At 44.9% G+C, this 21,351-nt stretch overlaps 2 protein-coding genes across 3 annotated transcripts; both read right to left on the bottom strand.

The window, feature by feature from the left end:
* Positions 1-299: 299 nt before the first annotated feature.
* MIIP (migration and invasion inhibitory protein) lies at positions 300-5,603 on the bottom strand. Of its 2 annotated transcripts, XM_009906740.2 has the most exons (10): positions 5,412-5,603; positions 5,119-5,307; positions 4,086-4,574; positions 3,426-3,528; positions 2,940-3,051; positions 2,675-2,739; positions 2,114-2,243; positions 1,632-1,728; positions 717-824; positions 300-409 (listed from the first exon to the last, which is right to left on the bottom strand). In XM_009906740.2, exons 1-10 carry the CDS (start codon positions 5,439-5,441, stop codon positions 395-397), a joined length of 1,338 nt encoding a protein of 445 aa, XP_009905042.2. In that variant the 5' UTR covers positions 5,442-5,603; the 3' UTR covers positions 300-394. The 2 variants fall into 2 exon arrangements, with proteins under 2 accessions (XP_009905042.2, XP_054031940.1); XM_054175965.1 differs by lacking the exon at positions 300-409 and having other exon boundaries at positions 585-824.
* Positions 5,604-11,708: 6,105 nt separating this feature from the next.
* Positions 11,709-20,569, bottom strand: MFN2 (mitofusin 2). The gene is made up of 18 exons (XM_009906741.2): positions 20,201-20,569; positions 19,783-19,961; positions 19,129-19,264; positions 18,617-18,779; positions 17,964-18,088; positions 17,528-17,636; positions 17,319-17,426; positions 16,761-16,914; positions 16,470-16,537; positions 16,179-16,300; positions 15,908-16,034; positions 15,513-15,617; positions 14,920-15,022; positions 14,066-14,286; positions 13,768-13,917; positions 13,295-13,491; positions 12,655-12,789; positions 11,709-12,013 (listed from the first exon to the last, which is right to left on the bottom strand). The coding sequence occupies exons 2-18, from the start codon at positions 19,955-19,957 to the stop codon at positions 11,944-11,946; spliced, it is 2,268 nt and encodes a 755-aa protein (XP_009905043.2). The 5' UTR covers positions 19,958-19,961; positions 20,201-20,569; the 3' UTR covers positions 11,709-11,943.
* Between the last annotated feature and the right edge of the window lie 782 nt (positions 20,570-21,351).

Genomic DNA, 21,351 nt, shown 5'->3' on the forward strand with positions numbered 1-21,351 from the left:
CATGCTGTACACATCTCTTTATCCAGCCACATCCAGCTCATGCATCTGCTTAGAAGTAGCTGCAAAAAGCAAAAAAAAAAAGTGAAAAGACAGCTGAACGTACAAATTCTCCAATATACGTGTTGGTTGCTCATGTACACACAGTGCTATGAACACCAGGAACAATCTGTGCAAAGGTTTATTTTATCCAGAGCTGTCTGCACCCCATGTGCCCTTCCCTTCCCCAGGGTGATGGAAGTCAGTGGCTCACAGGAGAGGTAGTCACACTTAAATTTGGAGCTTCTGTGTAGTGTCCAAGTTTGTTTTGCTCCCTCTGCTGAGAAGCACTGTGAGACGTGAAGCATGTCAGGTGGATCAGCCTCAGAAGCTGGTCAGTTCTGGTTCTTCCTAACACTCAGGACACCGAGTTCTGGAATACAAATGCAGAGGATGTTAATCAAAGAATGCCAAAGTGACTTTTTCAATTTTGATGAAGACTCATGAGCTGGACAGGCTTTTGCCTGTCAGCCAGTTCCATTTGCTTGTTGTGTCTGTGCACACTAATTTACACAGCAGCAGAAGAGAAATGTTTGCCTGGGGAGATGAGCAAATAATCTTCCAGGAATTATGGTTTGCTCAGCCATCCACGATTATGATGCTCTTTAGAAAGACAGGATTGCAAACCCCATCTGTGCAGTTCCCAGTATCTCCAAGGACCCTCTCAGGGCTATTCTTACCAGAGGAGGATAGTGAGGGGGCTTCTCTTCCAGCGAAGCTCGCAGATCCAAATCGCTGTGCACGGGGGTGCTGGAAGGGATGGTATTTTCCCAGCCAGCCAGGCAATGCTGTGAAAAGAGATGGGAATGCTGCCTTGGAGCCCTTTTTGATCTATTGTGGCCTGTTAGTTCCAAATCACTTCTGCACAGGGAGGTTTTAGCAGGTAATTAATTTTTGAGGACACCACTATGACTTCTCTAATGAAGCAAAACTGCACAGCTATCCTCTCTTCCACTTTTCTAAACCAACCTGCTGCTTTGTGAACTCAAGTACCTGACCTCTCTGAACCTGTCTCAGCTGGTTCACCCAGTACCCTAAACCTCAAAACCAGGCTTCTTCCCACCTCTTCCTTGGAAATCCCTAGGCCAGGGCTTGATTTGATTAGTAATACAGCCTGTAGCATTGTCTAGGATACAGGACCAGCTGTACAAAACCAATTTTAAATCCCCCCTTTCCACTCTTGGTTTTGCCTGTCCCCTGTATCTTGTGAATACCTCTCAGCAGTTTACCTTTCAGACTCCTTCATGGAGTGAAAGGCATCACTGGCACTCTTAGGTATGCTTTATTGTGTTCAAAGGTCAATGCCTGAAATAAGTCAGCTGAATCATGCCCCAAAGTACCCAGCTCCATATGGCACTTTCCTTCTCTTAGTGTAAAGCATCTGGAGATGTATCATATACTTTGTGCCAGTTACATGAAGGTATGAACTCAGAAGCCCACATCAATAGTTTCACTTATTATCTTGGTAATGCAGATCAGAAATTTTAGTGGAAACCCTGCCAGGGGAATGAGTCACAGATTCTCTTCCCTTCTGCTGTGAAACAATGCCCAGCCTGGGCTGTGCCATCAGTACCTGTCAGGAGACAACAACTTACCGAAGGTAATGCTAGATTGTCTGCTGGCTCAAAGCTCTTCCTGCGATGGGGTTTGTATTTGTAGGCAGGCTTAAGGGTAGCCCTGGGAATGCTGACCCTGCAATCACAGAAGGGAAATCATTGTCTTCACCTTCGATGAGGCAGAGGAAATTTGCACACCTTCCCCACTCAGAATCCAAGAGTATCATTCCAAAGTGAACCAAGTCAAACAGATCTGGATCGGATGTGGCATGAGACACTTACCATGTACATTCAGCTTCTGGACCAAAGTCAGATAAAGCATGCATTTCTCACTGACTTAAAACTGTTTCTGCTTATGGACAAGACAAGTAGGAAGTTTTTAAACAAGAAATACCTCTCCCTTGAAAACTGCAACCTCCTGCAGGGCTATTTGGACCCTGTTTTCTCTCTCACATTATCAGCTTTTTCTTCCCTATTGTTCCTTGAGTTCTGCATATTCCAAAGCAATAATTCTTATCCACCTGACATAGGCTGGCTCTTCCAGTGTCCCTGGGGGCTGCTGAGCACGTGGGATCTTACAGATGGGGCAGGCAGATTCCAAATCCACAGGGACAGTGAAGAGGCGCTGGTTTAATCGGTAACAGTAAACACCTGCCGGAGAGTAACAACCCACCATGGGATTTCCAGTTTGTCAGAAGGTTCAGCCCAGTCAACAAAGCTGTGTTCTACCACAGTGACACACATGCATTCCACAGAAAGAGCTGCTTTTCCTGAAATATCTTTTGTTTCCTGTCCCAAACCAAGTTCCTAAAAAGCAAAACCAAAACTTCAGCCTCCTCAACTTAAAAAGAGAACATTACCCAATTACAAGAAACCCTGACAAAATAAGATGACACTGATTGAGAGAGGATCCCTGGAAGGCTCAAATGTCTTTGGAGCAGGAAGCTGAATCTGATTTAGGAGCTGCAGCCAAAAATAACTCCTTCTCCTGTGTCTTCCATGATGTGGGACACTCTCAAAACAACAGGCAAAGACTGCCCAGTTTGTTCACAGAACTGGGATAGAAAGAAATGTGATCTTACACTTATGGGAACTGGTTATCAAATCTGGTCCTTGCTCAGGAATTAAGTCATACAGAGCCTCGGGCCTAAAGAAACATGCAAACAGATCAGTTAGTGATGGGGTGCAGGCCCTCTGAACAGCCCCAGCTTTTTCCAGCATACATTTCTGACTAGGAGGCAAATAAAGTCCTGCAAAGCCACCCTTACAATTCCTCTCTCCAAGCAGGCCGTATTTCTCATTACTCTAGAATACATGCTACTTGAGCCCTTTCCCATGCCCACTTACTCTGTGTGCTGCTCATGAATACACATGTCTTTGTTGGCCTGTCGGAACTCCTGCAGCTCAGCATAGTATTGATCAGATTTTTCTGCTACTGAAGAGTTTGTATCTAGGAGCCCTGAGAACACCAAGGTAAGAGCCAAGTTCAAGGATTTACCACATTTGGGAAAGCACCAAAGCAAGCTTCGCTTCAAACAGTCAAAACAACCAAAAGTCTGAAGCACCACAATGGATAATGAAAAGAGCCATCATGTCAAGCCAGAGATTTAATAAGTGGCTTGGGTTCCTTATTGCATTAATTTTGATTCCTTCTGACACCACTCAGCTTTGCCACTTGCTGCCTGGATTTCCAGCAGCTCCTCTACCAAGGCCTGCTGGGTGGGTTCCAGGTCTGCAGTTCTGTCCCACTTCAACTTAAAGGGATTGTAAACTGGGTTTTAACTCCTCACTGCCACAGCACGCTGAGAGCCTTACATCAGGTTTAAGATTCACCTGCAATCCAGTCATAGCCCAGGAAAGGCCTTGCACACCAGCTGCTCGCAGGTATGGTATACTCCTCATGGTCAGACTGAAAAGTCACATGGCCAGCTTCCTTCTGGGAAGAAAACAATTCATGAAGACTCCCTATACATCTAGCAGGATGTTCAAAGGTACAGCTTAGGAGAGAACTAGCAGCTCTTCAAACACAACAGCTATGGCTTAGCTTGAGGCTGGATTCTACCTATGCCTCTACAATAATTTGCCCACCAGCCCTTTATCTTCTAAATTCATAAAACAGAAAAAGGAGGCAGGGGGCAGTATCTTTCAAGGCCCGAAACAAAATGCCGTTTTCCCTGCATCACACATCCCCAAACATCAGACCACCCATGCTATCTTGGAGGCAGAGCATGGCAACAGCCTGCCTTTCATGTAAAGAAAGAAGCTGGCAGCAGCAACACTCACCAGGGTCTTCTCCCTGAGCAGAGGCATCATGTATGGAAATGACAGGGAGTCTTATAGTGAAGCGTTGCAGTTTTCTGGGCTAAGGAACAGCTTTGACCTCATCTTCCAGTTTAGGTAGTGGGAACAGGGCAAATAATGTTCTCCTGACCCTTTCTCCCCATCTTTCTATTGATTTACACAAATCAGAAAGGCACTGGTTTCACCATTTACCTTCAACTTTTTGGACTGAGAGGACATCAAGATTGATTTACGGATTATGGGCTCTCCAATGACCACATCTTGCTTGCTGGTCTCTTCACTTTGTGTTCTGCTCAGTGATGGGGCCAGAAGACCTTCAAGCTGTTTTTTCTCATGGAAACCATGTAGTAGAGTAGACTGACTGCTCTTCTCTCCATGTCCCAGGAGGAAGGATTCTTCCTGTGGACTTCTTTGAGCATGGCCATCCCTGTCTATTCCAGAGGTTTCTCTGTCACACACAGTGACTGCAGACACTGGTGTAACATCCTTTTCTTTCTCAGGAATGCTGGAATTCAAACCTACTGCTTCCTGCATGTTCACTTGCTGCTGTAGCTCTCTGTCATTGCTGCTGTGTTTAAGAGATGAACAGAGGGCTGCTCTGGCTGCCGAAGTTCCAGGCTCCACAGACACCAGCACTGCAGGGTCAGCTCCAGGCTCCACAGCAGTGACCTGATTCTCCTCCTGTAAGGACAGAGACTCTCATGCCACATGGCACCATTCACATTACAAGTAGCTTTCATAAGGACACAGCAAGAGAAAGTCAACTTCTCATTCTAGTCTGCTTACCCTTTAAATTCCTGTGGAGAAAATCCCCAAATGCTTACATTATTGAAACATTACTAAGTGTTTGGAGAAGAGAAGAAAAGGATTCACTTCCAGCTAAAGGCAGCTTTTCCTAACTTGTGGAACTGCGAACTTTCAGCCTTTGTGCTTTGAACAAACGATAGGATTATGTTCTACAATGTTTATTCCTATCTTAGATTACAAAACTTAAATTTCTCAGGCAGGACCTGATCTCTGAACACCTTGCAAGAACATATTGGAGACCACAGGATAAACAATAAACAAGTCTAGCTACTTTTCCAACGGACTTCATATCCCACGTGCTGCCAGCTCCTCCACGTCCATGTATCTCCTTTACCACACCACTCCATAGACAGACCTGCTTCTTATCATACACAGTCCATTTGCTCCCCAGCACTTCCAGCACAGACACAACACATACCCCTCTTGTAGAGGAGGGGACAAATCTTTCAGTAGTTTCTATGTTATGAAGAGATGCTGGACATCGTGGCTTGCTTGGAAGTCTTTTCCTGATCTCTTCCTGCTTCATTCTCAGCCTCTGCAGAAGGTCCCGGTTGGCCTGACGCAGCTTCTTCAGGTGCTCTGACTCCATCCTATGAAAGCACTTTTCCTGTAAAGCCAAAGGAAGGGTGAATGTCATAACCAGAAGCATTAAGTAAAGAAGCAGACTCAGAAGAAAGCACTTTCAGAGGACCTTTTGTAAAAGCCACTTACAGCTCTTGGAACGTTGGGAGCGTTGATCATTGCTCCTGAGAAATCAGCCAGTCCCACAACTCCGTACACTCAGAACTAACACCACTGTGTACTTCTCCCCCCTCAGATGTGCTGCTGACTATTTGGCACTCAGAAACTGATAGCTGACTGAACAGAGACAAGACACTCTTACAGGGGAAACAGTAAACATGGCAAAAGGGTCACATCCAAAAGCCAAGTAAATGACACACTGTTCAGAAGCTGATATTTAGGACTATCTTATATAATTCTGCTTTAATGTTCTTTTTTGAGCATCAAAATTTGTATTGTGATAATACTGTCATGTTTTTAAGTTCTAAATATGAACAATGAATATATTTATTACATACAAAAGAATTAACAATACTGTCCTACACATACCCCAAGCAGGACCACTCCAAAAGGCTGTTATGACTCAGGACTGTGGCTCAGACAATTCCAATCCCACACATTAATCACCAACTATTACTACCCTTTAATCAGAAAAAGGAGGGAAAAGTTAATAACGAGACAAATAAAGCTTAGTTTAACTGGAAGGTTGTTGCCATTCTATTTCACATCACAAGCTCCTGTCAATTTCCAGAAAATGGTTTATTAAACAAACCAAACCTTAAACATAAACTCCCACTGCTTTTGGCTAGCCTGATTAATTTTGTTCCTAACTATGTACTTTTCTAGGACCTTTTGCTTCAAAGGATCCCTAAATCAGTCTCCAAAGCTAACTGGATTTTTCTGTCTGCTACCTTGACAACTGGGCATGAGGAATCACACATGTGTGCGGTGTACCAGGCACTGGGAGCAACGAAGAGCAGTGCTAGCAACTGAAAAACTACAGCTTTTTTTGTTACAAGAAATGTCAGAGGTGCACTACTGGACACAAAATTGCCAGTCTTGAGCACAAAATTGGAGATCGCAGGAGTTCTCACAGTATTCACAGCACAAAGCTAACAGCATCCTCTCGTCATTGCTCATCAGAAAGCAAATACTCCAAAAATAACGTTAGTCAAGGGACTTTCTGTGAGGGTTTTACCAGATGAGATCTACTGTCAGCATAGAATCATAGAATCAGTAAGGTTGGAAAAGACCTCAAAGATCATCAAGTCCAACCTGTCACCCAAGACCTCCTGACTACTAAACCATGGCACCAAGTGCCACATCCAAGCCCCTCTTTTAACACGTCCAGGGATGGTGACTCCACCACTTCCCTGGGCAGCACATTCCAATGGCTAACAACCCTCTCAATGAAGAACTTTCTCCTCACCTCCAGCCTAAACTTCCCCTGGTGCAGCTTGAGACTGTGTCCTCTTGTTCTGGTGCTGGGTGCCTGGGAGAAGGGACCAACCCCCACCTGGCTACAACCTCCTTTCAGGCAGTTGTAGACAGCAAGAAGGTCTCCCCTGAGCCTCCTCTTCTCCAGGCTAAACAATCCCAGCTCCCTCAGCCTCTCCTCGTAGGGCTTGTGCTTGAGGCCTCTCCCCAGCCTCGTTGCCCTTCTCTGGACACGTTCAAGTCTCTCAATGTCCTTCTTAAATTGAGGAGCCCAGAACTGGACACAGGACTCAAGGTGTGGCCTAACCAGTGCTAAGTACAGGGGCACAATTACTTCCCTGCTCCTGCTGGCCACACCATTCCTGATCCAGGCCAGGATGCCATTGGCCTTCTTGGCTACCTGGGCACACTGCTGGCTCACGTTCAGCCAGCTGTCAATCAGTACCCCCAGGTCCCTTTCTGTTTGGCAGCTCTCAAGCCACTCCAACCCCAGCCTGTAGTGCTGCATGGAGTTGTTGTGGCCAAAGTGTTGCACCTGCCACTTGTTAAATGACATCATGTTGGATTCTGCCCATCTGTCCAGCCAGTCAAGGTCCCTCTGGAGAGCCTGTCTACCCTCTAACAGATCAATTCCTGCCCCCAAATTGGTGTCATCTGCAAATTTTCTAATGACTGACTCTATTCCCTCATCCAGATCATCAATGAAGATATTAAACGGGATGAGGCCCAGCACTGATCTCTGGGGGACACCACTAGTGACTGGCCTCCAGCTGGAGATGGCACCATTCACCACCACTCTCTGGGCTTGGCCCTCCAGCCAGTTCCTAACCCTGCACTGAGTGCTGCTGTCCAAGCCATGAGCTGACAGCTTGGCCAGGAGTTTGCTGTGGGGAACGGTGTCAAAGGCCTTGTTGAAGTCCAGGTAGACTACATCCACAGCCTTTCCCATATCCACCAGATGGGTCACCTGATCATAAAAGGAGATCAGGTTGGAGAGGCAGGACCTGCCCCTCCTAAATCCACATTGGCTGGACCTGATCCCTTGGCCATCCTTCAGGTGCACAGTGATTGCTCCAAGATGATCTGCTCCATAATTTTCCCTGGCACTGAGATCAAGCTGACAGGCCCAGTTGGAATACCAGGTTGGAAGGGAATACAAGGATTATCTGGTCCAACCTTTCCAGGTGATAATATAGTTTAAACGTGATGGCCCAGCACCCTATCAAGCTGAGTCTTAAAACTGTCCAATGTAGGGGAATCTACGCCTTCTCTTGGGAGAGTATTCCAGTGTCTAACTGCTCTCACTGTGAAAAGTTGCCTTCTGGATTCCAGTCGGAATCTCCTTAGGAGTTACTCAGATAATCGACAGGAAGGTGTTAGCTCTTCATGCTCAAGACCAGAGGCTCAAGCGTATGGAAGTGGTTTAACCCGAATCACTTGCTTAGCCTCTGGCAGTTAAAAATAATGGTCGTCTCGGAGCTACGACCGCTCATGTCCACAGGAAAGCTGCCGAACACCCAGGCGGCGCTTCCCAGCGCCGTTTCCGCGCAGACGCACTGGTTCGGTTCCCTCGCCCAGGAGGAAAGAGACGCAGCCTCGAGCGTTGCAACGTTCCCCCTCGGTGTCCCAGAAGTCAGCTTAGCAGCCGGCAGTACCCGGCCGCCCTCCTTCCGCAGAGATGCGAATCCACGCGGCCCGGCCGTTCAAACGCCCTACGCCCGCCCCACACCGACTCCGTGTTTTTGGGCCCACCTGCACCGTACCTGGCTGCTCCGAGCCGCCCAGCGATCCTGCGGCGGGGGGATCCCCGCCCTCGGTTCACCACCGCTGGGATTCCCCCGGACGGCCCCGGCCCCACCGTTCCCGCGCTGGGCCCGCCCCGCAGCTCCCGGCATGCGCGGGGCTCGGAGGCGCCCGGCCCGGCCCGCCCTGAGCCGCGGGGGAAGAGGCGGCCCCTCTTGACCGGCGGACTGAGGCCAGGCAGGGGCTGGAGCAGCGAGTCACGGCCCCAAAACTCCCCTCTTTTGGGTTCATTAAATCACCACAGCTCGTGGTCTGATCGGGCCTCGCTCCCCAGCTGCCCCAGGGGAGCTGCTCGGAGCACCGATCAGTGGAATCTGCCGTTTCTAGCACGCACGTCCTATCGCCTGAGCATGCTCACGCACCACAATTGCGGCCTCTTTAAACGCAGGAGTTGCCACTGGCCCTTACTTCCTACAATATTGTCATAAAACTGATTCAATAGCGACATATTTCGTGTAATTTCAGAAACAAACTTCCTACCATATAACTCAGCACCACCAGTCCCCTTGTGAATTTCCAGTGAACACACAAAGGTCACTGCTGTCACCCCTACAGTTCCCAGCACGGTTCCCCTGCCTACCTTCTACGTAGACTTCTCATTATGAGGCGCAGAACTGTTTCTCCAATTCATTTTTATTTTGGTTTCCATTGTTTATAGCATTGATACAGGAATAATTCATGCAAATCTATCACCTTAAATACAGCAGAGAGAAAACTCACTGTTAAGAGGATTTTGAGAGCTCCATCAGCATGACACAATGAGAAAAAACAAGTAGCAGCAATAAGATAAAGTGCATTTAGATGTCCTTCTTTAGCAAGAGTTTGGGGAAGAGTGGTTTTGGAATTGCCTGTTCTAAGGATTAGTTGATCATTTAAGAAAATCAGACGAGAACAGCCTCCTTGCTTGGTAGTGTTCATCCCTCCACCACTCTGCGTTAGAAGAGGTAGAGCTGTATTTCGTTTAAGAGGAATCCAGCTCGTGGGCCTTTCTGTTAAAAGTGTGATACTTGATCATTTGGGCTTCTAGGGACAAGGGTTACACACACATTTAAAAAAATCTTCCCTCCCATGTTAGCAGTTTTGCTTCTTAAAAAATTCAAGTGGTTCTTTCTCTCTCTCTAGGTTGGGTTTCAGCACTGCCGTGAGAATGCCTACACCCCTGAAATGTGAACTGGTCACAAACACACTCATTGGCAAGACACCAGATTCTGAGAACCCATCAATCTCTTTTCCCTTTACAGATCAGATACTAGCTTAAAGATCAGCTCACTTATCAGATTTCCCCTAAAGGCCTGCTGAAGAGATGCTAACATCACATCTTCAAAAGCAAGGTCAGCACTTCAGGTAGCTCAGAGCTGCTAAGCAGCACCACATTATCTCCCTCTACCTGGAGGTGACAATTTCCTGGTGCATCAGGGATGGGCTCAGTGTTTTAACTCAAAGGCACAGCACACAGATTATAACTGTGTATGTGATAGCCTGAGAGAGTGAGAGAGAGATTTGAACTGATTCACATGATACCTGTAGCAGAACAAGAGTGGATGTCTCCACTGACTCCAGTAGACTTCACCACAATCCCAGAGAACACATTTCTAGAGGCAAGGACACAAAATTCTGCCTTACTCATCCTCAGGTCTGATCCAAGCCGTATTTATGTCCTGGTGGTTGCCTAAGCAAACTGACCAAGGTCAGTGAAGTCCTCTGATCAAAGTGGTTTTTCAGTTTGGTTGGATTCAAAGGTGTCTGCTGGAGTGAAAAGCGTTTGCTTCCTGCATGCCAAGGATGTAATGAGTCTCACTACCAGCACCTACACAATCAGGATACTTCAAGCCTTACTACAAATCTCAGAACAGCTGAAAGTACTTACTGACATCTCACTATTTTTACTCCAACAGGCAGCTTCTTCTTTCTGGAACTTTCACAACACATGGAACATGGGTCTTGTCACAGGCACATATGCTCACACCTGAGCATGAAGGAAAAATCCTAAGGCCAGCTCATACCATTACAACTGAAAAGTCTCATTGCCATTAAGAAAATCCACCCCACTGCTCTAAGATGATCCATATTCTCTGAAGTGTGATGCTGAACATATTGATGTTGTCACTAACCTCAAAACTACAGGATCTGATTCTGAATTTACCAGACAACTTTGTGAGGAACAGGAAGGTCATACCCAACACATGGCAAAATACTGATCCATCAAGAGGAAAAGAAACTGCTACACAGGACCTAATCCTGGTACTGCTGAAATCAGTGGGAATTTCCCCTCTGTTTAATCCAACAGGAAGAGACTCAATTCCTTAAAATTCTCAAATCTTATACTCCAAATTCAAAACTGCTTCAGGGCAAAACAAAATTAATAATTTCATTTCTTTTTAAATAAATAATGTTTTTAAAAAAATAAGCTGCCATAACTGATTCTTGCCCTGGTATGAAATACAAGGGATGGGCCTTTCCCCAGAACCAGAGGAGCTGCATTTGCCAGCTCATTCTCATCCCTTTAACAGAAGAAGAACATCAAATCATATTACTGCATGGACTGTAACAGCCTATGGGAACTCTACAATGAAGCAAAATCTCTTACAGCTTGTAATCCACGTGCTGTTCTTGTGGCCAAATAGTGGTAATGGAATTCCTAGGGCTTGCTTCCAGAAACACAACTGTGCATTTCCAACAAAAACTTCACATTCATCAACTCCTCTCCTAAGGTAGTTCATTACATTCTGCCAACTGAATTTTCCTTCCTATTTGTCTTCCTCCACAAGCTGCCAAGTTACCAGGACTACCTCCTTCACAGGAACTAGTTACATCTTCACACACTATTTGTCTGTAGCATGAAATGGGCCAGACTGCACCATCAAAGAGCTCTTAAGAGGAAGATCCTAACTCCAAAGATGATAAGCTTAACCAAAGCAGAGTCTGTCTCTCTAGAAGAGAGACTGGTTTTGTTCCTAGGTTTAAACATACTGACAGTAATAAACCTTTCTATGAAGGGCCAGGGTGATTCTCTGTTGTGTTCTAGAGTAAGGGAGTATTAACCCAGGAGATAGGCCTGCAGGGGCTACAAATGCTTTGTGAAACCATCGCTATGTCTGTGCACACACGCCTGCTTCTCTTGGGACTTGGAAGTCAGAAATTTTATCTCCATGAAGTAAAATTAATTACTCCATTGAGATGTGTTAGAACAACTTTTAACCTAGCACACACTCCTTCTCAAGTAGCCTGGTCTCACAAGAAGGAAAACAAAGACTTATAAACAGCTAGTGTTTAGAGGTGGGACGTGAAACAGGGCAGCAGAATCCTATTGTTCACACAGCAACTGGAAACAGCAATAGGCTTTTGCTCATTCCCTTTAGGGAATTCCATCACCCACCATGTTCTCTGCAGTAATTAAGAGAGCACTGAAGGGAAACAGTGTTGCTTTTCTCTTCTTCCCACACTATCTGCTTTGCTGCAGGTACTGATGTGTGAACATGTTGAGTTCACTGTCAAGCCAACCCGCTTTATTCCTGCAAGGACAGAAAGCCTCTGTTAGGTGACATAAACCAGTTCTTCTCAAGCCCATCTGAAAGAAGCATGGCTGAAATGAGTGAACAGCAGGGCTAGAGGTCCATTCCAAAGTGCTATCATCCCTCACCCTTCCTCAGCTCAGGAACATTTGCCTGCTAACAGTCCCTTGGCTTAGACGTTCAAAACAAGATCTTGTTCACAACTTCACTTTGGTCTTACTGTGTAGGTAAGGAATGTTCAAAAGCATTTCACCTGACAGCCTTTTTTGCAGGGTGAATAAAACCATTACATAACTCTGTACAAAAGTGGGGGGTGAGGCTGTGCATGATTTTCTAATAGCCTGTATAAGTCTGAGGTGTAGAGGACTGTATGATGTGATAAATATAAAGGAACTGCCAATTCCAAACAAACCCAAAACATGAAAGAAAAGGTGTTTTGTGAGACAGACAATTTAAATGACTGTCAGCAGTACATGGGAAAATACATAGTGAAAGGGCAGGAAAAGATGATGATGTCTGCACATCAAATACTATGACGGAAGGACTGTACTCAGATACACCCCAATCAGAACATCCCAGGGCAGCCACATAAAAAAAACAAACAACTGCATGCAAATGTCTGTGGGATAACAAAATCTCACCTGAGCAGCTTTGCTTTGCTCTGTAGTGAGTCCAGAACCTCAATTTTTTTATTCATGGCAGTAATCTCCTGCTCAAGATTCTCCCGTGTGACATCCACTTGCTGACACAGGTGAGCAAACGTTCCAGCAAGCTCTCTATGAAAGGAGAATGGTTTGGTATGATGGAAAGTAAGATCAAGCAGCAAATTCAAGGAATAAATAAATCCCTTTGATGTGTGGTAGTGATACTGACTCAGATGTTCATCTTTGCACTTCTGGACAAAAATATTTTAGGGCATCACAGCAAACTGATTTGAGACAGAAGAACATTAAGACCAATGCTTAACAGCACCCAAATACTACATGGGTGATTCAAAAAACTGTCATATTTTAAAACACATGCACTGTTACATGTTTTGAGATCTGGAATTCAATATGCACACTTACCTTGTTTTAACAGAGAACACCATTAAAAAAAAAAACCCAAACCACAAGAAACCCAACACAGTTACAGAGAATCCTAGAATTACTGAGGTTGGAAGAGACCTTTGAGATCATCAAGTCCAACTGCTTGCCTAGAGCTCACAATCCCGCCACTACTGCTAAGCTACTACAAGAAAACCAATTTAGGCAACGTTTTAACTGAATACAGGCAACTCACTGTTGGACTTGGTGGCTGCAGTTAGAGCCTGTGTAGCTGACGATGAGCTGCAGTTTCTCACTAGCATACTCCACAAACTGCCGTTTGAAAGCTCGCTCTTTTGCTTTCGTGGTCCAGGTGAGCCGCTCGTATACATAAAGGAGCCCATAAAGGCCAAAAGAGAGAGCAATCAGCCTCCAGCCCACAGCCTTCCAGACCTAAAGGAAGCACAAGGGAAAACATGGGCAAAGAAAAATATCCTATTTTATTTATCTTCACAAAAAAATCAGAGCCTACTTAATGATTTTGTAAGATACTTCACAACCACCCTGGCTCCAAACGTGCTATGCCAAATAAGCTCAGTATTTATACTCAAATGGAAGATCAAAGGAGAAAGTACTTCACAATCTGTGACTAGCAAATCTCTACAAGATTCAGCAGTGCAAGCACTTTCCAACATTATGTCTATAATGCTGCTCAGATTGTCAACGCACCACACCACCAACCACGATGATTCCCATGGAAGTTCGGGAAGTTAATGAGGCCAGTCCAGTCACCATCGACACCATGAGTTCTTCCTGGGTCATGGAGCCCTGAGGCAAAGGAGGCAGACTGGGATTTGCTGGTGTTAAGGGGCGTTGAACCTAATTAGAAAAGCAGTGACAAAACAAAAAACAAAGACAAAGTACAGAATAAGAGAAGTCAAGTCACTGCCTTTCCCACCAAAGACTTCAGCAGCCACTGAAATGACGAATATCACCTCTGTCCCCACCATTCAGCCAGGCATCTTACCTGGTCATTATAGCCCATCAAGGCTCGACGACCATTCTTTGGTCCCAAAAACCTGTTCACCAGCATTGTCCATCCAAGAGAGAAATGGAATTCTATGTCCTCTTGGAAGTCAGCACAAAGCTTGTCACAGTTCAGATCATAGCTGAGCATGAAGCACTGTCGGGGAATTAACATGTCTATCTGGCCCCTCAAAGAGACTGGGAGAAGGGGTTTTAAGCCATCTGCACAGACAGAACAGAGAAACACTCAAAAATGGATTCTGAGTTCACAAGAATTAACTGGATTTGCATTATGTAATCAGGATGGTTATGGGTTGTTCCATCCTCCACAGTTGTTTTTCTTAGTACCTTAAACTTCCTAATGCCAAGCGTGTTGAGATACATGGTGAATTACCATTCAATTGTTAGCTCTTCAGGTCAGCCCAGAAGGAAGTATTTCCATGGATCTTCCTAAATCCTTACAGGTAGCTGCTGAAGTTTACAATAGCAGCTCAGAAAACAGAATATGAAGGCCAGTTCTGAAGGTGTTCAGGCACCACCCTGCTATTAAAGTTTGCATTCAGACAGGCACCTGGTCATACTGCACTAGGACTTTGGCTCTCTCAAGTATCCAAAGTCACAGTTCCTCTCTGTAATGGAGACTAAGCTGGGGGTACATATTCATTAGCTAATCACTTCATGAGTTCAGACAGAGTGGAAAAAGCTTTAGTCTCCACCTAACAGCATTACTAGTCAAAACAGAAACTAAGATGGCTGCACACCAGCCATCAGATTAAAGAGAAACCTGGAACATCTACCTAGTTATTTTGCACAGTTAAAGGGAAGAGAAAAGCAAATGCTGCCTGCTGAACTGACCTATCATTTCCTGCTGCATCGTCTGCAGGGATGTTGTGATTGCATTGGAGCAACGATCTGACATATTACGGCCCAGACCTTCCTCAATGTGTTTGTGCAGCTCCTGACAAAGAAAGAAAGTGTTATTGAGCTTAAAATAAATATAGCCAAGATTCAGGCTGCCAGTTAAAAAACCCTCCCAGAACAGGAGAACATAAGTTTGTCTGCCCACTGTTCTAATATCATTTTCATCTTTCCCCCACTCTTCAGTGCAGAAGAAAATGCAAATCAAAAAATCTCACATGTGCTCTGTGGTGTAGGAAAAGTGCTGTTTGACCTATCAATACAATACAGAGTGTGTATCGATTTATCACTCAGCTCATTTAAAAAAATTAAATAAATCTAATTCTTCTTTATTTTTTAAGATCTCCACTTTTTACAGAAGGTATCCAAGAGACATTATAAAGAAAGATTTTTCACAATATGAAAGCTTAACCCGTGCCTTAGTTGGAAACATTTTAAGCATCTTAAACAGCTGGCACTCAGAGTAAAAAAAGTCAAAAAAGCCTTCTCAAAATTGCTTAAGCAACCTGTAAAAAGCAAACATCACTTACACTCTTGTAAACTTTAAGCACTACTTGAGAAGGATGGAAGTCTGCTTGGTATTCATCCACCAACACGGAAAGCCGTCTGATTTCTTCTGCCATTGCATTTGACACCTAGAGAAACAGCAGAGAACAGGGTTTCTGTAGCAACCCCCCACTGAAACCTGCATTTCTCAATAAGCATTTCTCCAGGCACCATGACTGTGCAGTGCCATGTGGCCCATGTGCCAACAGCAAAATACAATGGTGGTGACTGACAAAGAAAGAACATAGCTGAGAAGTATGTGACTCTCTGCTGTTACATTACAGACAGGAAAAGAATGAAGCAACACAAGAGTTGTGAATAATGAATAGGCCTTTTCTGTTTATTCTCTGTATTTTCTGTTTATCTATATATTCCTTACCTGCCTCTCCACTTCTTCTGTGATCTGCTTTATTTTCCGCTTGTAATCATAAGTAAGCAGCTCCAGCTGTTTGTCAATGAATCCCAAACGTTCCTGTCGTTCCTCTCGCATTTCCAGACAGTAAACTCTGGTAGAAAAGAAAGAAAATTGTCCACCAAAACCTCAGATAAATGCTGTATTCTGCTTTGCGTTTTGAGTGCTCATATTCCCCTAAGTTTCTCCCAGGACAGAAGCTTCAGTTATGCAAGCACCAAGCATCAGCTCTGCTCACCGCTGTTCCTGGGCAGCAACGTGCACAGAATCCATGATGAGACGAACGTCTTCTGCAATCTGCTTTGCTCTCACCGTATGCTGCTCAAATTTTGTTTTTACTGCTGACTGTGAGATGCATTCCTGTACATAAAATGCAGCCCAAGATTAGCAGCAGGCAGAAGCAGACTAACACAGCTTCTCCTTCCTGTAGAATTTATTTCCAAAAGGCAGTCCCACTCCACATCTATAAACTCTAGTCCCCAGCCTTTCAGGACTAAAATCTAAAAAGAAGTTTACACTCAAAGCTCACCTCAAATCTTCTCTCGAAGTTCTGAAACTCAAACATTCTTACTTGAAATCCATCTGCCAATGCTCCACCTGGGAGAAAGAAAGTACAGAACAACCTCTTAAGTTTTATGAAAGCAATTGGATGATGGACATCAGGAAACATTCCTGCTTCATCTTTAAGTCAATGCAGAAAGTGCTGCTAAATCGCCTCTTTGTTTTGACCGCTCACCCCAATTTCATCCACCTTTTGGAAAAAGACAGTATCTATTTTTTTCACTATGAGAAAATGGGAAGTTTCTGTTAGCTTCCTCACCTCCTTCTGGCATCCCTTGAGCTCTCTGAATCCTGGCATTCAGCACTTCTTTTGCAGACACAAAGAAAATTCTGTCTCCTGCCTGGGCTCGATCCACCACACCCAGCTCATCCACTAGGAAACTGGTACAGCGCTCCATGTGCTGCCGGCGCACCTGAGGGATAACCAAGACAAAGCTCACATCAGTTAAATCCACTTTATGCTCCATCTCTCAGTTAGAGCAAGCACCCAGGTGCCCTCTGCTGGTCTAAACCATCAATACAAAAGAATTAAGAAAAAGGTAAGAAACAACTTGTCTTTTTTATGGAATCTTCCAGAGCATATCAAAGTGATCCAACTTCAAAAGGCCCCTATGAAACTCTTGATTTCCAGCTCAGAAATGTCAAGAGTCATGTCTTGATCCCTAGTTTATACCCCTTCTACTCTCTATGGTACTAAAACCCCAAATTGTGTAACAATCACACATAGCACTTTATGATGCTACCCACAAGGACCAAAGTAAAAAAATGGAGTCTCCAATACCCATACAAAGAGAAGGAATTTAAACACATCACAAACCTCTTCCATGTACTCTGGTTCGGAGGCAGATGCATCCCAGCGGTTATTTAAAATAAATATATTGGGTCGAGACAGACGTTCATTCACCTTGTGAAAGAACTGTTTCTCCTAAGCAAATCAGAACAAAACCTCTTCAGGTTAAGATGTCCTTTTTTGTTTGTCATTTTTAAACTTTTACCCAAATGGACTTGAAGTGGACTTGTACGTACTGTTTGCATCAGTGTTGATTCCGAATTTGCCACCAGAACAAACACGTCAGCATCTAGACAGAATTTGTCAATCCAACTGTCCAGCTCTGTAGTTACATCAATGCCAGGGCTAGCAATAAAAACAGAAGAGACATTACTAGGCTGTGGAAACAGCAAAAACAGAGTAAGAAGGATTAATAAGAGCTGTGCTTCAGCTTTTCAGAGCATTAATTTCCCAGACTGAGCTACAGTATCCTGAGGTGACACAGAGTACAGACAAACAGGAAGTACCAATCAAAAGAAACACTGACTGCCAGCTGCACCAAAGGACTTTAGTCAGTGTCATAAATTTGAACTAGGTCAATTTCCTTGGTGTTTGTTAAATTGATATTTGTTAAATTGACATTTCTGTAATTAATCTGCAATAAGCAGCAAAGGAAGGAAAGGTATTTCTCACCTGTCCATCAGCACCAGGTCATCCTTTAAGAGAGGACATTTGGAATTGGGCCACATTACACTGACCAGGCTGCCAGCATTCAGAAGTTCATCTTGATGAAGGGCATGAGCCAGCTGGTTTACTGTCTAGTAAAAAGATGAGTAATTTATAACATCTCCTCTAGCTAAGACCCATTAACACAATTATGTTCCCTTCAGGGCTGTTCACAGGCAATTTAAGATAAAATCCAATTCCAAATCAGTCTGGGAGGTTTTATACATAAAACTTGCTTGAGTCTCCCAGTCCAAAGGCAAATGCCCAATAAATTTGAGAAGTTTTCCTGTCAAGAAAGGCTACAGAGGAATTATCAGGATGTCTGTGTCTTCTGTTAGTCAAACAGAGCTCAGAACTTCCTGAGTCACTGCTTTGGTTCCATGCTGTCACTGACAAATGAGACAATCTTTTTCATAAAATGAAAAAGCTTCATCCTGTAACTCGCTCCGTTTCTCCCTTCTTACATCTAACATAAACCTGTTCTTCACCTTTACTACTTCAATTATTAAAATTCTTAACTGGGAAATTTATTCATAGTGCTTTAAATTTTCTTGTTCCTTCTCCATTCTAGCATTCTTAAAGTGCTCTTCTCCTTTATCTTATGCGTCAGGAAATTGTACCTTAACGCTCTTCTTTTCCTCTGAGCCTTCAGTAAGCAGGAAAGCATCATGTCCATCTGTCCCTTCTACGCGCAGGAAACAATTAGTGGTGTGTCCAATGCCTGAAGGAAGGACCTTGTCCCATAGCATGGCATTTATCACAGTGCTCTTCCCATTGCTTGTCCTGAAGTCAGGGTAAAGAATAGTATAGCTAGACTGCCAGGATTCAGGTATACTCATTTTGCTATTACAGAAAGCAAGACCTCTAAACACAAGCAGTCAGAAGCATAAACAATTTAGTTGCTATAGGCAACTTACAAAAAGCCTGCTCCATTTTTTACGAATTCTTCCAAACCAAAGAATTACATGCTACATTTGTTTCCAGTTTACGAGATGACTAATACCAGGGACATGCACATTACAAGCAAAGGCTGCAGCACCAGTGTTTCTATAAATATTTTCACTGCCTACAGTCCTAAAGATGTCAGTTGCCTTACTGAGCAGGGAGCGTAGGCAATAAGCACGTTACCCACCTTCCAAAAAAAGCCACTTTCATGTGTCGTCTTGCCAACACTTCACTAATACCACTGACTTTGGACAGGTAGCCTTTGACTTCCAGTACCTGCTCTTCTGTGGTGACAGGATCAAGCTCGATATTCTTGTGTGTTTCTAAAATTAAAATACATTACATCTCTGAATTCCAGAAGTCACCTGTCTCGGTACTGGGTGAAACATCTCACAATATAACACACGTAACTAAATGTTCATCTGTGTCCCAAACCTATGTGGGTAATCCTGACACACAGCATTACATGTGAGGCCATTTTGCGTTAACATTTATCAGTTGGTCTGTGTTATGTAGCTAGGAATCATTCTAGATACTTTGGACTACCTTAAACAGAACACAGCCAACACTTCAAACACTTCAGCACCCTTAAAAATCTTCTCTATGTGTCTTAAGTCATTAAAGCCAATTACTGGCATAAGCTACATGTCACAAGCAATAACATGCCTAAGCAAGAATATAGAAAGAATTATAGGCAAGGAACCTACAGGACCTTGTGTAACTTGCTAACATTTTATTAAAAACGGCTTACTAGCTAAACATTTAATGGATGGAAGGGGTTTTGGTCTGTGATTGTAGGCAAAGCACCATTATGCACTTGCAGCTGAAGAATTCAGCTTACCTTCCAGGAATGAGGAGCTCTCATTGATGTATGCAGCCAACTGCTCAAAGATGCCATTGATTTTCTTCTTTGCAGTGACAAAATGTTTAAGTGGAGAAGCATTTACCTCAGCCATGTGTCTTTTATCCTTCTTCACTGCAACTATTGAGTTGGAACGAGTGAACAACAGGGACATTGCGCTACAGAGAAAAATCCAATAAATAAGGGTGGCTCACCAAGTGCCAACAGCTGTCCAACTAAGCATCTTACCAAGAGCTAGATAAATACGTGTTTTAAACCCAGTCTTCTTTATTTCACAAGGAAATCGCACCACTTCTGACAGCTGGAAATTATCTATCACAAATTTAAGAAATTATCTTTCCTTCTCTCTTCCAATAAATAGACCCCCAGAGATCACTTCTCCCGATCCTCCACTTACGTTCTGGATGAGTTACGTGTTCACCAGTCGGACATGGTCAGCTAAGTCGCTCTTGAACAGGAACGACTGCAGTTTCCCTGCCTTCTCCCTTGCCTCCGTCCCGTAGCTTTTCCCACCGACGCCGAATCCACCCCGTTCCGTTCCTGTGGCACAGGGACCAGGGGATGAAGGACACAGACTGCCAAGCTCGCTGATCGGCCAGGCTCTGCTCCCCGGCCATCCCAGTGCCCGGAGGATGCGCTGGGCAGATGCCCTGGGCTGCCGCCCTCACCTTCCCCTCAGACCTGAGGCGGCAAGAGGCGGCCGGCGCGCGCCAGCAAAGGGCGGGAAGCGCCCCTCTCGCGTGCCCCGCCGCGTCCGCCTTCTCCCCTGCCCCTTTCCCTGCCGCCTTCCCGAAAGCCCGGCCCGGCTTCCAGCGGCGGCTTCTTCTCTTACCGTCAGCCACCGCCCCACCCCTCACCTTCACCGCCGCTCCCGTAAGGCCGCCATGTTACCCCCACGGCATTGTCACTGAGGCTGCGCCAGGCGGCCGGAGTCATCGCCGTGCGCCGGGCGGGCCCCTCCCGAGGCACTACGGGAGCGGTAGTCCCAAGGCCCCGCCCCCCGCCGCAGTAATCAAACACAGGGACGGCCTCACGGTGGGGTAAGGGTTTAATGCGAGTTCACGTACAGCTCCTGTACATCTCGTGTGAGAGGCTCCTCATTAACTCCGAGCACGGCGCTGGGCACAGGACAGATACAACAACATAAGTGAAAAAAAACACCAAACCAGCTGAATAAATACATACAACTTTTTGACATCTCAAAGCTTGGCCTGTCTTGCCTCCTCATTTAGTAACCAATACTTCTAGATTTCATTTAACAAGATTTATTATTGGTTTACTGTTCAAACTGATTGTCCCTGCCTGGATTTTCTTCCCTTGGGCACCCGTGAGTGTGTAGCCTTGAAACAGACCTAAAAACTGCAAGGAAAGCAGTGGGGAAAAGGTCTGTGTGGCCTTCCTCAGGACCATTCAAAGTGTGTAAAGCACCTTGCCAGCATTGGCCTGTCTAAAGCTGTCCTACCCACATTCATGTGACCCATCTTAGATAAAAGGCCTTGCACCTGTAAATTAAATAATAGAAACTGGAGACACATCTAAGAGGAGTAT

Source organism: Dryobates pubescens, chromosome 33 (genome assembly GCF_014839835.1).
Source record: "Dryobates pubescens isolate bDryPub1 chromosome 33, bDryPub1.pri, whole genome shotgun sequence".
Classification (NCBI taxonomy): Eukaryota; Metazoa; Chordata; class Aves; order Piciformes; family Picidae; genus Dryobates; species Dryobates pubescens.